The 13,031-nt window shown below is 55.6% G+C and overlaps 6 protein-coding genes across 6 annotated transcripts; 4 read left to right on the top strand and 2 right to left on the bottom strand.

The window, feature by feature from the left end:
• Positions 1-355: 355 nt before the first annotated feature.
• On the top strand, positions 356-2,102 carry LTHEOB_5561 (Aspartate/glutamate/uridylate kinase; the record flags this gene model as incomplete). Its single annotated transcript, XM_035514720.1, has 4 exons — positions 356-492; positions 546-626; positions 685-1,946; positions 2,005-2,102. The coding sequence occupies 4 exons, from the start codon at positions 356-358 to the stop codon at positions 2,100-2,102; spliced, it is 1,578 nt and encodes a 525-aa protein (XP_035373851.1).
• A 796-nt stretch (positions 2,103-2,898) lies between these two features.
• Positions 2,899-6,086, top strand: LTHEOB_5560 (uncharacterized protein; the record flags this gene model as incomplete). Its single annotated transcript, XM_035514719.1, has 2 exons — positions 2,899-3,037; positions 3,106-6,086. 2 exons carry the CDS (start codon positions 2,899-2,901, stop codon positions 6,084-6,086), a joined length of 3,120 nt encoding a protein of 1,039 aa, XP_035373850.1.
• Positions 6,087-6,510: 424 nt separating this feature from the next.
• On the bottom strand, positions 6,511-7,638 carry LTHEOB_5559 (Nucleolar RNAse; the record flags this gene model as incomplete). The annotated part of the gene is made up of 1 exon (XM_035514717.1): positions 6,511-7,638. The coding sequence occupies one exon, from the start codon at positions 7,636-7,638 to the stop codon at positions 6,511-6,513; it is 1,128 nt and encodes a 375-aa protein (XP_035373849.1).
• A 333-nt stretch (positions 7,639-7,971) lies between these two features.
• On the top strand, positions 7,972-8,622 carry LTHEOB_5558 (Ribosomal protein S27/S33 mitochondrial; the record flags this gene model as incomplete). The annotated part of the gene is made up of 4 exons (XM_035514716.1): positions 7,972-8,010; positions 8,146-8,348; positions 8,491-8,540; positions 8,594-8,622. 4 exons carry the CDS (start codon positions 7,972-7,974, stop codon positions 8,620-8,622), a joined length of 321 nt encoding a protein of 106 aa, XP_035373848.1.
• A 240-nt stretch (positions 8,623-8,862) lies between these two features.
• Positions 8,863-10,382, bottom strand: LTHEOB_5557 (MFS transporter; the record flags this gene model as incomplete). Its single annotated transcript, XM_035514715.1, has 3 exons — positions 8,863-9,062; positions 9,146-10,241; positions 10,299-10,382. The coding sequence occupies 3 exons, from the start codon at positions 10,380-10,382 to the stop codon at positions 8,863-8,865; spliced, it is 1,380 nt and encodes a 459-aa protein (XP_035373847.1).
• Positions 10,383-10,754: 372 nt separating this feature from the next.
• LTHEOB_5556 (Thioesterase family protein) lies at positions 10,755-11,587 on the top strand (the record flags this gene model as incomplete). Its single annotated transcript, XM_035514714.1, has 5 exons — positions 10,755-10,819; positions 10,881-10,920; positions 10,992-11,133; positions 11,187-11,238; positions 11,287-11,587. 5 exons carry the CDS (start codon positions 10,755-10,757, stop codon positions 11,585-11,587), a joined length of 600 nt encoding a protein of 199 aa, XP_035373846.1.
• Positions 11,588-13,031: the final 1,444 nt, after the last annotated feature.

Genomic DNA, 13,031 nt, shown 5'->3' with positions numbered 1-13,031 from the left:
ACAGCGCACGACATAATAAAATAAATGCCTCACGACGCATGACGCGGTGCTTTCATCCAATTGCCGGTGAGAGGGCGCGGGTGTGCGGGCGAATCGGGCCTGAGGTTATTAGGCATCGGAAGGGGCGTTGGGCGGAGGAGGTGACGCTATCGGGTGCCGAGACATAAAAAAAATGACAATGCCTGCAGGGTTGCGCCACGGTGCCACGGTACGCCCCGCCGAACTCGCTGGTCTCTCACGACGCACACCCCACACCGCGCTGATTCTCTGACTCTTAACCATCATACCACGCTCTACTCGCGCCCTTAATTGCCTGCTCGCTCGCCACCTCCGCTTTCCAAGCACATCTGTCACAATGTCCGGCACACTCACCAACGGTTCCTCAAGAATATCTCACCAAGAGGAGAAAGAACTCCCGGGAGGATGGGTGGTCCTCAAGTTCGGGGGCACGAGTGTCGGCAAGTTTGCCGTCAATATAGCGGAGATTGTGAAGTGAGCACGCGCTGCTCTGGCAACCATTATGCATTCCGCTAATCCTTCGCCAGGTCGGGTCTCAGCGAGAACCGCGTCGCAATCGTCTGCTCTGCCCGCAGCAACAATACTAAGCTGGAGGGCACCACCAACAGGTACCCCCTCCTTTGTCATCGCTAGCTCAACCGACGCTGACCATTGCGCTCCCTGTAGGCTTCTCCGCTCGGCGCGTGAAGCCGAAATCCCTGGCTCGAAGGGCTACGTCGAAATCGTCGAGGCTATCCGTACCGACCACATCCAGGCCGCTGTCGATACCATCAAGAACCCCGACATCATCGCGCAGTACACTGAGGACGTCAATGAGGAATGCCGCCACCTCATCAAAATCCTCGAGTCGGCCCAGCACCTGGAGGAGGTCAGTGTCCGCGTCGAGGACAAGATCATCAGCAAAGGCGAAAAGCTTAGCTGCCGCTACATGGCCGCGCTGCTGGAGGAGCACGGTGTACCGGCTCAATACGTCGACCTTTCCAACGTCATCAACCACAGCCCGGGCCATAATAAGGCCCTGGATGAGAACTTCTATGCGGGTCTGGCGGCGACGCTCGGTGACGAGCTGAGGTCCTGCGGAGATAAGGTCCCCGTTGTGACGGGCTACTTCGGAAATGTCCCGGGTGGACTGCTGAATGCAGTTGGTCGCGGCTACACTGATTTGTGCGCCGCACTCTGCGCCGTTGGCACCGAGGCCGATGAGCTCCAGATTTGGAAGGAAGTTGACGGCATCTTCACCGCGGACCCCCGCAAGGTGCCTACTGCGGCGCTGCTGCCTTCGGTCACGCCCTCTGAGGCGGCCGAGTTGACCTTCTATGGCTCGGAGGTCATTCACCCCTTCACCATGGAGCAGGTCATCCGCGCGCGCATTCCCATCCGCATTAAGAACGTCATGAACCCGCGCAATGCTGGTACTGTCATCTTCCCTGATTCGGAGGAGGAGCTCAATGGCAGGAACCCGCTGCATGACCCGAAGCTGTTCCGCACGCGCTCCAGCAGCAATGTCACCGCACTCAAGGGCCCGAAGCGCCCCACTGCCGTCACCATCAAGCGCGGCATCGTGGTGCTGAACATCCACAGCAACAAGCGCACTCGCGCGCCCGGCTTCTTGCGCAGCATCTTCGCCATCCTGGACAAGTGGAACATGTCTGTTGACCTAATCTCCTCGTCCGAGGTGCACGTCTCGCTGGTGCTGCACTCCGAGTCGTCCATGCTGACCTATGGTACGGATGAGGAGTACCACATCCAGGATGAGGAGCTGAAGGGCTGCGTCATTGACCTCGGCCAAATTGGTACCATCGATCTTGTGCCGGACATGGCCATCGTGAGCTTGGTTGGTAAGCAGCTCAAGAACATGCTTGGTATTTCCGGCCGTTTCTTCTCCGTGCTCGGAGAGAACAACATCAACATTGAGATGATCTCGCAAGGTATGTTCATTGATGTCTCTACATCAGATGAAGACGATGTTAATGAATGCAATTACAGGTGCCAGCGAGATTAACATCTCGTGCGTTATCGAAGAGAGGGACGCTGACCGCGCCCTCAACGTTGTACATACGAACCTGTTTACTTTCCTAGAGTAGAGCATGAGACCCGGCGTTCAGCACGTCTCTGGAGATGTAGCAGAGACTACCTTGGGAAAAAAGCGCATTTTGCATGTTTTCTCTTAGGCACGGCTCCCTGTAGATTTCGAAAGAGTCCTCAGATTATGTTGAGACGAACTTGCATAGAAAGGGAAGGATTTATTTCGGATTAGATAATTGAAACCGAAAATGTTCATTAACGGTCGCTATCCATAGCCTGATGACGTGTGATAACCCTGCAGTGAGGAGAGGTAGGTTGTTTCGCTCGTCAGCTGCCTTTGTCCATTGCAGCCTTTCTCGCCGGTCTTTGTCTTGCATGATCGCGGCGGCAGTCGGAATGTCTGAGACATCAAAACTACTCAGGTAAAGGTCCCTTTCAGATGCGGTGGTCGAGTTTGCGTTGGAGACGCAAAAATACATGACTAACGAAAATGTGTTCATGCAGAGGAAGATTCGCTGACACTCGAAGTGATGGTATTGGCAGCATCGCATGTCGGGGATATTTACATCTTGTTGGCCGTTTCAAATCCATACATTCACGTCCTATTTCGTGGAGTGGACCTCGCGAGGCGGCTGGGAGGGGCGCGCCTTCCGTTTACATTCACCTGGAGCATCGCTCTTTCTAAAACAGGCAGCGACTGTCATTCACCACGCACCGCCGTCTATTTCAAATCTTCGCCCGACGTCACCTCTTCTTCCACTCCAACCCTGAACACCCAAATTTTCCTTGCTTAGAAAATTGAACAAGGCGTCGTTCACATATTGCATCCACTCCTTCGCAGCACTGCACTGAAATATGGAGCCCGACAAGGATAAAGACAAGACCCTTTCTTTGGGCGAAATCAAAGCCATGCTCGAGGAAAGCGAGCAGCAAGAGCAAGTGGCACACAAGCGCGCCACCAAAGCCGCCAAACGCTTTGCCAAACTTGATCTCAGTAAGTTCCCCTCACTCCAATACTTCTGGTGGTTGGAAGTCATTTGATACTTGTCTGTTTTTTTGCAGCTGCCGAGGAAGAGGATTTCGCGACCAGTATTCGCAAGCAGCTAGCCAACTTCAGCGGCTACCTGTACAAGCCCGAATACCAGTATGCGCATTTGAGAACCGAGCCGCCCTGCACCCGCCCGGAATACTCCGAATACACGAAGAAGCAGATGAGGGAGGCGGAGGAAGCGGAAGAGAAGCAGAAGAAGGCCGCCAATGAGGCTGAGACGGACACAAAGGCCGACAAGATCAAGGACGACGGCGGTGTGCCGACGAAGAAGGAAGTTGAAGATGCTGCTGAGGCTCTCATACCCAACATCCAGAGGCTGTCCATGCTTGCGGATTCTGACAGCTCTGATGATGACGATGTCGACACTATCATTCATCGCATGCCCAGTAAGAGCTCTGACGGCGGTTCGGTCATAACCACCATCCTCGACGGTAGGACGAGCAAGTTGGCTTCAACCAAGGAGCCTCCAACCGTCAAGCCCACCACTGCTCTCAACAACACCCCGTTCGACCCTGACCAGCCGGTCCTTCTTGCGAGCCACGAAGCCCCCACTCTAAACAGCTACGCTACCGGACCACGCTCGTCTACTTCAAGCTCCCTAAGCCAGATGGCCGTAGACCATGAGGCTGGAAGGCTGCATTCAGGTGACCGAGTCCACCCATGGCCTAATCTCTGGCCCGACTACATGCACAAGCCTCCTCAGCTAGATCAAACGCAGTGGACTATCATCAATGCTAACCTGGGCTCCTTGGGTGCAGCGAAAGATGGCGCGATCGACCCCTGCGACGAAGAGAACCGACAAGCTTACGAGCAGATCCAGGAGGTTTTGGAGGTGTGTTGGCTGGTTATGACTGGTCAACTCTCACCTATTGGCAACATTACGGCTCAGAACATTTTGAAGCCTATACTGCAGAAGGAGAAGCCGGACATGAAAGCCAGGTTGAAAGTGTATGAGGAGAAGCTGACACTCCGAAGGATAGCGTTGAATTTGCCTGGAGGGGATTGGAAGCGCTTATCGGGGGAATCTGGCAAGTCAGACTCTTTCTTCAGCACGCCATCCATGGGCACGCCAAGCCAAGTTTCCAGCACACCTCTCGTACCATGCTCTCCCGCGGCCGGAATGGGAGGCCCGTTTCCCGCGTTCGCCAATAGCCCGAGTGTAGCGACCGATCACTTTTCGAGCACTCCGGCATCGCCCAGCACGAGCAAGCGTTCATCTCCAAATACGAACAAGCGGTCTTCTGCCAGCTCTGACAAACGTTCCTCAACCCATTCCGATACTAAGCCCTTAGTGTCTGAAGCAGACAGCAAGAACTCATCGGCTCATACGTCCTTCGATGGTCATTCGGGCGCTCAGACCCCTTCAAAGCGTGGCAAGTTGGCTTTGATCACCAGCGCCTTTAAGGTTCCGAAGTCTCCCAAGAAGAGCACGAAGTCGTGGGAAAACAGTGGTGCAGTCGAGAGACAGATTGTAACAACGCCGAGGGACGCTCCACCCGTTCCTACAATCCCCGCACCTTTCAGTGGTCAAAACACACCGCAGACGTCATTCGAGACTGCTGTGTCGAGCACAAACACCCCTTCTCTCACTGCAAGTCCTACTATCCCGAGCTTGAACAGGAAACCTTCCAGGAGCTTTGCTGGCACTCCTAGCTCCTCCATGGCGGGGCCGACTAGCAAGAAGTACATGTCTTTTGATGGATACTTCAGTGCTGAAAGTGACGAGCAAAAGGCACATTTGGCATCTGGTAGTACCGTCGTGCCTGCCCAGCCGCCTGCGGGCAAGGTCCAGTCAGCTTCTTTTAGGGGCACACCAGGTGGCAGAAAGACGCCAACGGCGATTCGGGAGCCTGGTTTGTTTAGCCCGAGAGCTGACACCCCAGCTACAATGAAGTCGACCGACCTTGACCATGCTTCCGTGAGTAGCCGCTACACGCCGAACGTTTCTACTACTGATCTGAGCACGACAAAGCGTTCTAGGAAGCACAGCCGCGCCTCTTCTGGAGCCAGTACGCGTTACAACGTCTTCGATGCTCATCTTGAGGAGCTTCTTAGCGAGTTCAATGCTTGGGCCGATGGTCAGGACGCATCCATGGATGACGTTAGCAAAGATCCTGAGCGACCCAACGTCAAGGAAATTCTCAAGCCACTTGACTACGAGGAAATACGCAGACTTAACCCTAGCGAGCACGAAGCAATGGTCAATGAAGTCAAGAAGATCATGCATGCCGATCTGCGTGCTCAGGTTCTCAAGGAACACCACGATGCCCGCTTTCCCTCTGGCGCCCCTGGTCACCGTTCTACTTCTTTCGCGGCGCTGCCTTACCTCGCACTCCGCATCGCACGCTGGGTTCTGGACGCTGTCAATGAGAGTTTCCTGCCTTCACTCAAGTGTGCCTACGAGATCGAGAACTACCAATTCGCTGAATACGAGCGTCGCTGGCGTGTTACCCACCCAGGAGGCAAGACTAACCCTTTCAGTGGCGTTTCTCGTCCCGCAGACGGATCTTACCTCCGACCCGCTTACGCCGCAGCCTGGGCGACGCGTTTCGTGCAGTGGGCCGAGGAGCAGCAGCAGCTGTGGAAGTACGAAAATGTCGACCTTCCAACCATGAACGAGTACGGCGGCGGCTTCAGGCGCCCGGGTCGTACTATGGAGGCGAAATTCCTGCTCAACATGGTCAATGAGAAGATTAACATCGATCGTAGCACTGGTGACCTCGAGATCGAGGGTGACGGTGCGATGCTGAAGGATGATGAGGTTCAGCGAAGGTTCGAGAAGCTGGCGCGGAGGGAGCAGCGCAAGGGCACGAAGAAGGTTTGGGCGGCCTGCGAGGAGCAGATCAAGAGGCTGTCAATGATGATGGACGTGGTCAAGGCTGAGCGCCCGGCATCGGGTGTTGTTAGCGGAAGGTCCTCGCCTGAGGACGGCCTTTCGACGTATCACCATGACTCCACCCTGGCTTACGCTGGACTGTTGGGTGGTATTTAAGCCGGCTGTGGACTGACCGGTACGGGTGTTGTTGTTCAAGTGCAAGATTTCTGGTTATACGACGACGACACTGGCTGTTAGGTTGACAGTACTTCTACGGCATTAAAAGGTTGGTAGGTTGACTGGATTGGTCACTGATGGAACATGTGTGGTTCTTTACTCGGTGAGAGTTCTAGCGTAGCAAGAGCTCAAGACTAGTTTGCAAGATAGCACCTCATGTAGGAGCTAGTATAGAAAATGGAGATTCTGTATCTCATCTATGGCGGCTTTCAAATGTGCTAATGCTCATGCCAATTTTCGGGGTATCATGTACAAAAAGCCGATCAGATTCCAGCTCAAAAACTCCGTCCAATGCTTATGTTTTTTGATCAACCTTTTACCCATTCATTTTTCCTTCTTCCAATCCTTATCTCAATCCTGCCATTCACTGGCTGCTTTGAGCCTCCTTGTTCTTCTCTGTCTCCTCCGCCTCCCTCTTCGTCTGCCTCTCCGCCTCCTCCGCTTCCTTCTTCGCCTTCCTCTCTGCCAGATACGCCTCCACCTTCTCAGTATGTTCCCTGAGCTCAGGCACCGCCGAGATCCTGTCCAGCGCGTCTTGGGCCGCACGCGCCCGCGCGATCTTCTTGTTCTGACCAACGCCCTCGCCTAAGCGCAACCGGTCGTGTCCCCAGCCCGACAGGTAGAAGGCGACGCTGAAACGCTGCTGGGCCTTGTTCTCGTACGTCATCTCGCCGACGTCCTCGTACCAGGCCTTGAGGCCAGAGCCGGAGGGTGCGAAGGCGCGCGAGGCACGCATCTTGACCTGCTCGCCGGCCTTGTCGCTTTCGTCGGCAAAGATGGCGGAGGAGAGGAGGAGGGGCGTCCAGAGTTGGCGGAGCCAGCGGTCGGCGCGGTCGGTGGTGTCGGTGTCGATGTTGCTCGCATCATCGTTGTCCTTCGTCTTCTTCTTCTTGTTCCTCTCGCGGTCCTCAAGCGCCACGGCGCCCACGTACGCCTCGAAGACGTCGCCGAGGATCTTGGTCTGGTTCGTCGCGTGCGCGCCGTGCCAGGTCCGCGGGGAGATGCGCAGCCGCCCGCCGTTGCCGTCGGCCTCGATCTGGTCGAAGCCGTAGCCGCGCGCGAAGCTCGCCAGCCGCGCGTTGTTGACCAGCGCCTCGCGCATCTGCGACAGCCGCCCGCCCGGCAGCGACGGGTACATGTCCCAGAGCAGGTCCGTGGCTACCATCTCGATGACCGAGTCGCCGTACCACTCCAGCCGGTCGTACGTCTCGGTCGCGTAGTTGGTGACGGATGTGTGCGTGAAGACAAGCTTGGCATTGGTGGGGTCGTGGATGGTGGGAAGGGGAGGGAGCGGCATGGGTAGGTCGGTTGTCGCGGCGAGGTTGGGCGCAGAGGTGTTTTGGCGGTTGGACCCAGTGTTGTTGCTGTTATTGTTGTTGTTGCGAGAGCGCTTGTGCGGGTTGCCTTTATCGAAGTGCGAGTGGGAGGAGCCGTCTGTTCTTGGGCGTTTTGCATTGCGGCTGCCGCCTGGACCGCCGCCGTTGTGCTTCATGATGAGGGATTTGGCAATGCCGATGTTGGTCAATTCGCGGAAAGATTGCAGTGAACTGTAGTTGGAAAGATAAGCGAAGCTTGCAAGAGCTAGAACCAAGAATGTGGAGGCGGTGGTGAACAAAGTCCAGGTCAGGTATTGGTTGCAGACATCAAAAAGTTCCCAGACGCGACGCGATGGAGATCGATGCCGCCCCGCTGGAAGCGGGAACTATACCCCATGCGCACTAGCTCAGCTGGCAGAAATTGCTCACCGCCTGCGGTCTCAACTTCGTGCCGCAACGACCGCACGGCTGTCGGGCGACGACAAGCATCACCAATCGCGCGCGCAGCCATGGCGGTCCCACGTTCGCGCATCGTCGACCTCATGAGGGTGCGTAGTACTCTAGTCCGCGCCCATCTCGGAACCCATTGACCTGCTCCAACCCTTCAAATCCCACCCGCCAACTCGCCGCAATATCCCAAATTCAAGCAAAGGCTGACTTGCGACGATGTGCGAAACCATCAGGCCCAATGCAAGGTCTTCAACACCGTATTCAACCCGGAAGGCCACCGTATGGGTACCAAGATCCTGCGTGAGCGCCTCAAGGGTCCCTCCGTCGCGTCCTACTACCCGCGCCGCATCGGCACCTTCAACGACCTCGCGAAGCTGTATCCGGAGTGGGAGGGCTTGGACCTGGCCGAGTGGGACAGGCAGGAGAATGTTGCTGCGTATGTTATACCCGTTCTCTCTTTGGTTGAGGGGGTTCAGAAGAGGTTGCGGACAAGGGTATTAGATGAGGTGGAAATCGCGGTAGTGGTGGAAGGGATACAGTATCTCGTTGGACGCATGCTGATGGTTCTGGTTTTTCAGGCTCAAGGCTCGTGGAAAGGGTGCACCGAAGAAGAAGAGAACCGCGCCAGGTAAGAATAAGTCTAAGATAGTGCGATGGAGGCTATCGCTAACGGATCCACAGAGAAGGGCGGTGGAAAGAAGAAGAAATAGATGGCAGACTGCTGAATCCGGCCTCTGTATCATATGTGAAGCATCGACTGGCGTTCATCGGAAACTTGGGCTGGCAATTTATGGAAGAGCTTGGAATTTTATGTACGCTCAGAGGAAAGAAAACATACCCCGTCACGGACAATTGTCTTCGCTCTCCACTACAACATTCATGGTAGTTCGTGATCTTTGTGCAAATATTCAAACGTGTCTATTACAAAATCTTCACACTATTTACTACAATTATGACTTCACAGATGTATCCGCCGCGGCACCCTTACTCTTCCTCTTAACCTCCGTTCCAGGCGGCATCTTTAGTGCACCAAACACCACCCCACACACGCCAACCATGCCTGCTCCACCAACAGCATAGGCAAATTCGCGACCAGCCCACCAGTACAAGGAACAGAAAATCAAAGGGCCAAGAGAGCGCCCAATTTGACCTGCAGCGACCAAGTTAGCAAATGCGGTTAATACCAGGGTCCACGTAAGACCCGAGTGACAAGGGAAAAGAGTGATAACTTACCCCAGCTGCGGTGGTTACCCAACTTGCCGCCTCTCTCGCCCTGGCTAGCTTCAAAGCTGCTCAAGCTGTTCAAACCCGTGACAACCGTCGCGCTCGTCACGGCCAGGCAGGCCGCGGCGGCGTACAGCTGCTTCTCGGTGTTCAGGCGGCCGAGCAGGAAGAAGCCGACGGCGCAGCTCAGCACGCCCGTCTGCACAACGCGCAGCGGGTGCAGGCGGCGAGTGACGGATCCCTGCAGCAGCGAGGCGACGAGGCCGATGAAGCCGAGCAGGCGGCCGGACTGCTTGGAACCGTAGGCGAAGAGATCGTACGTCATGAAGGGCAGCGAGAATTCCATGCCGGAGAAGAAGAGGATGAAGATGAAGTGCGTGAAGTTGAGCAGGGCGTGCGAGTTGGTGCGGACGTGGGGCTTCTCGGCCTTCTCGTCCTTGACCTTGCCATTGGCGGTGGCGGGCTTCGCGTCGCCGTTGGATACAGTGGGCAGGGTCTCGGGCAGAGCGAAGTACAGATACAGCGTCTCGGTCACGATCAGGAAGAGCGAGAAACCGGCGGCGGTGGCGAATGGGTTGGCGGCGACGGTCGTGATGGTCGACAGCCAGGCGCCTAGAGCGGGGCCGAAGGTGAAGGCGATGCTGAAGCAGGCGCCGACCAGAGCCATGGTGGCGCCCCGCTGCGCCTCGTCGCTGATGTCAGTCGCGATGGCCATGGCCAGCTGCACGTTGCCCTCGCTCAATCCGCCCACCACACGCGACGCCAGAAATGTGCGGAAATCGGTCGCCGCAACCCACAGAGCCACCGAGAGAATGTTGCCCGTCATCGACCAGAGCAGCGCCGTGCGCCGTCCGTACTTGTCCGAGAGCGTGCCAATTATGGGAGAGGCGATAGCTTGCAGGAAGGAGAAGAGCGATCCGAGTGCGCCGCCGAGCAGAACAATGTCATAGCGGTCGTTAATGGGCTTCGCAAAAGCATTCTTGTAGGCGTTCAAGCCGGAGAGTACGCGATTGAGTACGGTGTTGGACGAGGCTTGGGCGGTTTCGTGGTCGCGGTAGAATTCAAGGAGCTTCGGGAACAGCGGGAGGATGAATGTGAAGGAAATCTGCAGAGAGCAAGCTGTTAGCAATTGGGAGAAGCTCGAAGGATTGATGGGCCATACCAGGTCAAGCAGCAGCGAGAAAAATAGCACCTTGAGCACCTTGCGGCGGACCTCTTTGGTGACGGGCGGGGAGGGAGAAGCCATGGCGCGCCGGAGCTGGCTAGCAGGAGACCAGCGCTGTTTGGGAGAAGGAGAGGAACGAAAGGACGTGAGAAACAGTGAGCAGGCCAGCTGCGGATGCCAAGGTATATACGTGTCGAGCCAGGGCTGAGTCTCGAGAGGTGGGCGCGGGACGTATGATCGGCCAGCTCTTGTTTCGCGTCGTGATGATTGGTTTCGGATTCTACGCGAACAGCCGCCACCGACGCCGCTAGCCGTAGATCCCCGCCGTCCCGAGGTGTCCGGCCCCAGGGCTGACCCAAGGCGAGGAGGGGTATCGTTAGAGCGCCGGGACATATCAGCCTGTGCTGCTCCCTCTGAGCTCAGCTCCGCCCTGTCCCGCCTCCAAAATAAGCCATGGCGAGCGCAGGTGCTGACGGAAGGGCGAAGGCCATGCGCGCCGTCCAGGCCCTGTTCGATCGGTGAGCTCCCTCTCCCCCAATTGCCCTCGGCCCCACTGCAGAAGCTTACGTGCGCGCACAGGTACAAGCTCATCGCTGCGCAGCGCCCAAACGGCCATGTGGTAGGTGCCACCATCCGCCAACCTCCGCATCCGGCACCGTGCGACTCTGGCGCCATGTTAACTCCCGGCAGGACTTCGACAGCGAGGTGATGAAAAAGATGAAGCTAGTCGACGCCGGCCCGGAAGGTTACGTCCAATTTGAGCTCACCATCGGCAACGAATTCTCGAATCTGAACGACGTGATGCACGGCGGAGCCGCCGGTGTTATTTTTGGTATGCTTTCCCGCCATGTTGGTTCCGCGCTAGAGGAGGCTGATGGGCTGCAGACATGGCTACCACCTCCGCGCTAAATCCCCTGTCGCGACCTAATTTCTGGTTGTACGTACAACGCTAATTTTCTGACTGCTCTTGACTGACGTCTGACAGCTTCATGGGCGGTGTCACCCGCACTTTGAACATCTCATATTTACGTGCAGTTCCCATTGGCACCACTGTGCTGCTGACTTCACGCGTTGTCCAGGCCGGGAAGACCATGGCCATGATCAGGGGCGAAATGACTTCGCTGGATGGCAAGATTGTGTACGCCACGGCCGATCATCACAAAGTCAATGTTCCTATGAACGATAAGCACGCGAAGTTTAGGCTGCCTTGGGATGACGAAATTGAGGCCGAGGCCGAGAGAGAGGAAGAAGCCAAGAGAAAGGCTAGCAAGCAGGCAAAGCTCTAGATATGCTATAGAGTTATGATTACATGCGAAACTTCTCAGACATAATACACGAATTCTGCATTAATAGATGCATACTAACAAGAACTTCATCGGCCCGAATTTTTCTCAATGCTAAGTACTAAGTAAATGGGCCTCGTAGGTCATATCACTAAGATCCGTAAGTTTATTGGCGGCCCGGGCAAACCCAGTAGCGTGAAGAACCCTGATCGTATAAGAAATTATTAAGATTTGTGCCTGGTGTAGAAGCTATGCCTTCTTAGCTAAAGTAAAATTCTAACATAACGAACAAAGCGTACCTAGGTACCTGAGGAACAAGTGTATCGGATGTTATATTCTAAGAATTTCATCAATTTTGTCGCACAATTTTTCTTTTCTATGTCTTCAAACCCGCCAATCAGCAAAAAGATAAAGTATAGAGAATCTAGATCATTATGATCCCCACCTTTTCCTATCTATATAACTTTCTATTCGTAAAACAACCATTTCACAGTGTTCATTGCGGGGGGGTTTTTTTGTTCCTCTTATATCCAAATGCTCAGATAATCAAGTCCAGTATCCTGCTTGCCATATTTCACTTCTTCACTTCCCTGATGTCGGATATTCTTCTCTGCAATCGCGCAATAATATTCAGCAGGCAGTGAAGAATGAATAAGTACTTAAGAGTATTAATAGCTGCGCTGTCTCTTTGCACATGCAAGCGTTTTGTGTTCCTTTCATCAGCCTACGGAATCATCTTTGCAGGGCGACTTCACTTGCACCTTCCGCCTCATACCCACGCCGCCCTCGAGCGGCATCAACACTAGCCTTCTCGCCGCCAACTTACACCGTGCGATGCACTCACCAACTCAGCATGAAACGAGCTACAAACGGCGTTTGCGGTCGATAATTCGGGCTCGTCCCGCTTCTCGCTGCTTCCCTCTGAGCTTCCGCGCCTCACGCTCCGAACCCACCGCACTGACAGTGACATCACAGCACGATGCTGCGAACGCCCGACCGCGCGCCCCAGCCACACGGCCACCAATTCTGCAGCACCCGCAACACCATGTCCAGCGCCAAATTGGATTCCAACGCCGTCGACCGCGAACTCGCCCGCGCTGCCGGCATGCGCATCAGCACGCCAACGTCATAACCACGCCGGGTCCTCGAAGTGCACCCGACCTCACCACCTAGCTGAGGCGGTCGCGCTCCGCCAGCATCGCTCACGCCGCCCGCGTCGTCGTCGTCGTCGTCGCCACGCTGCACAAGCCTACCGCCGCAGCAGCCTGCTCCTCCACCCGGCTCGGACGCGTCGTCCTGTACGATAGTTCACGGAGTTGGCACAGAATCAAGGTGTGAAAAGAATGTATTTGTAGTGAGTGTGTTTGTAGTGAGTGTGTTTGTAAGAGAGTGTATACAAAAAAGAGTGTATCCCAGCGAATGTGCCTTTCCAACTCCCCGATTCAGA

This window comes from Lasiodiplodia theobromae (assembly GCF_012971845.1).
Source record: "Lasiodiplodia theobromae strain AM2As chromosome Unknown scaffold_15, whole genome shotgun sequence".
NCBI classification, from domain to species: Eukaryota; Fungi; Ascomycota; class Dothideomycetes; order Botryosphaeriales; family Botryosphaeriaceae; genus Lasiodiplodia; species Lasiodiplodia theobromae.
This window is presented reverse-complemented; position numbering and strand designations above follow the sequence as displayed.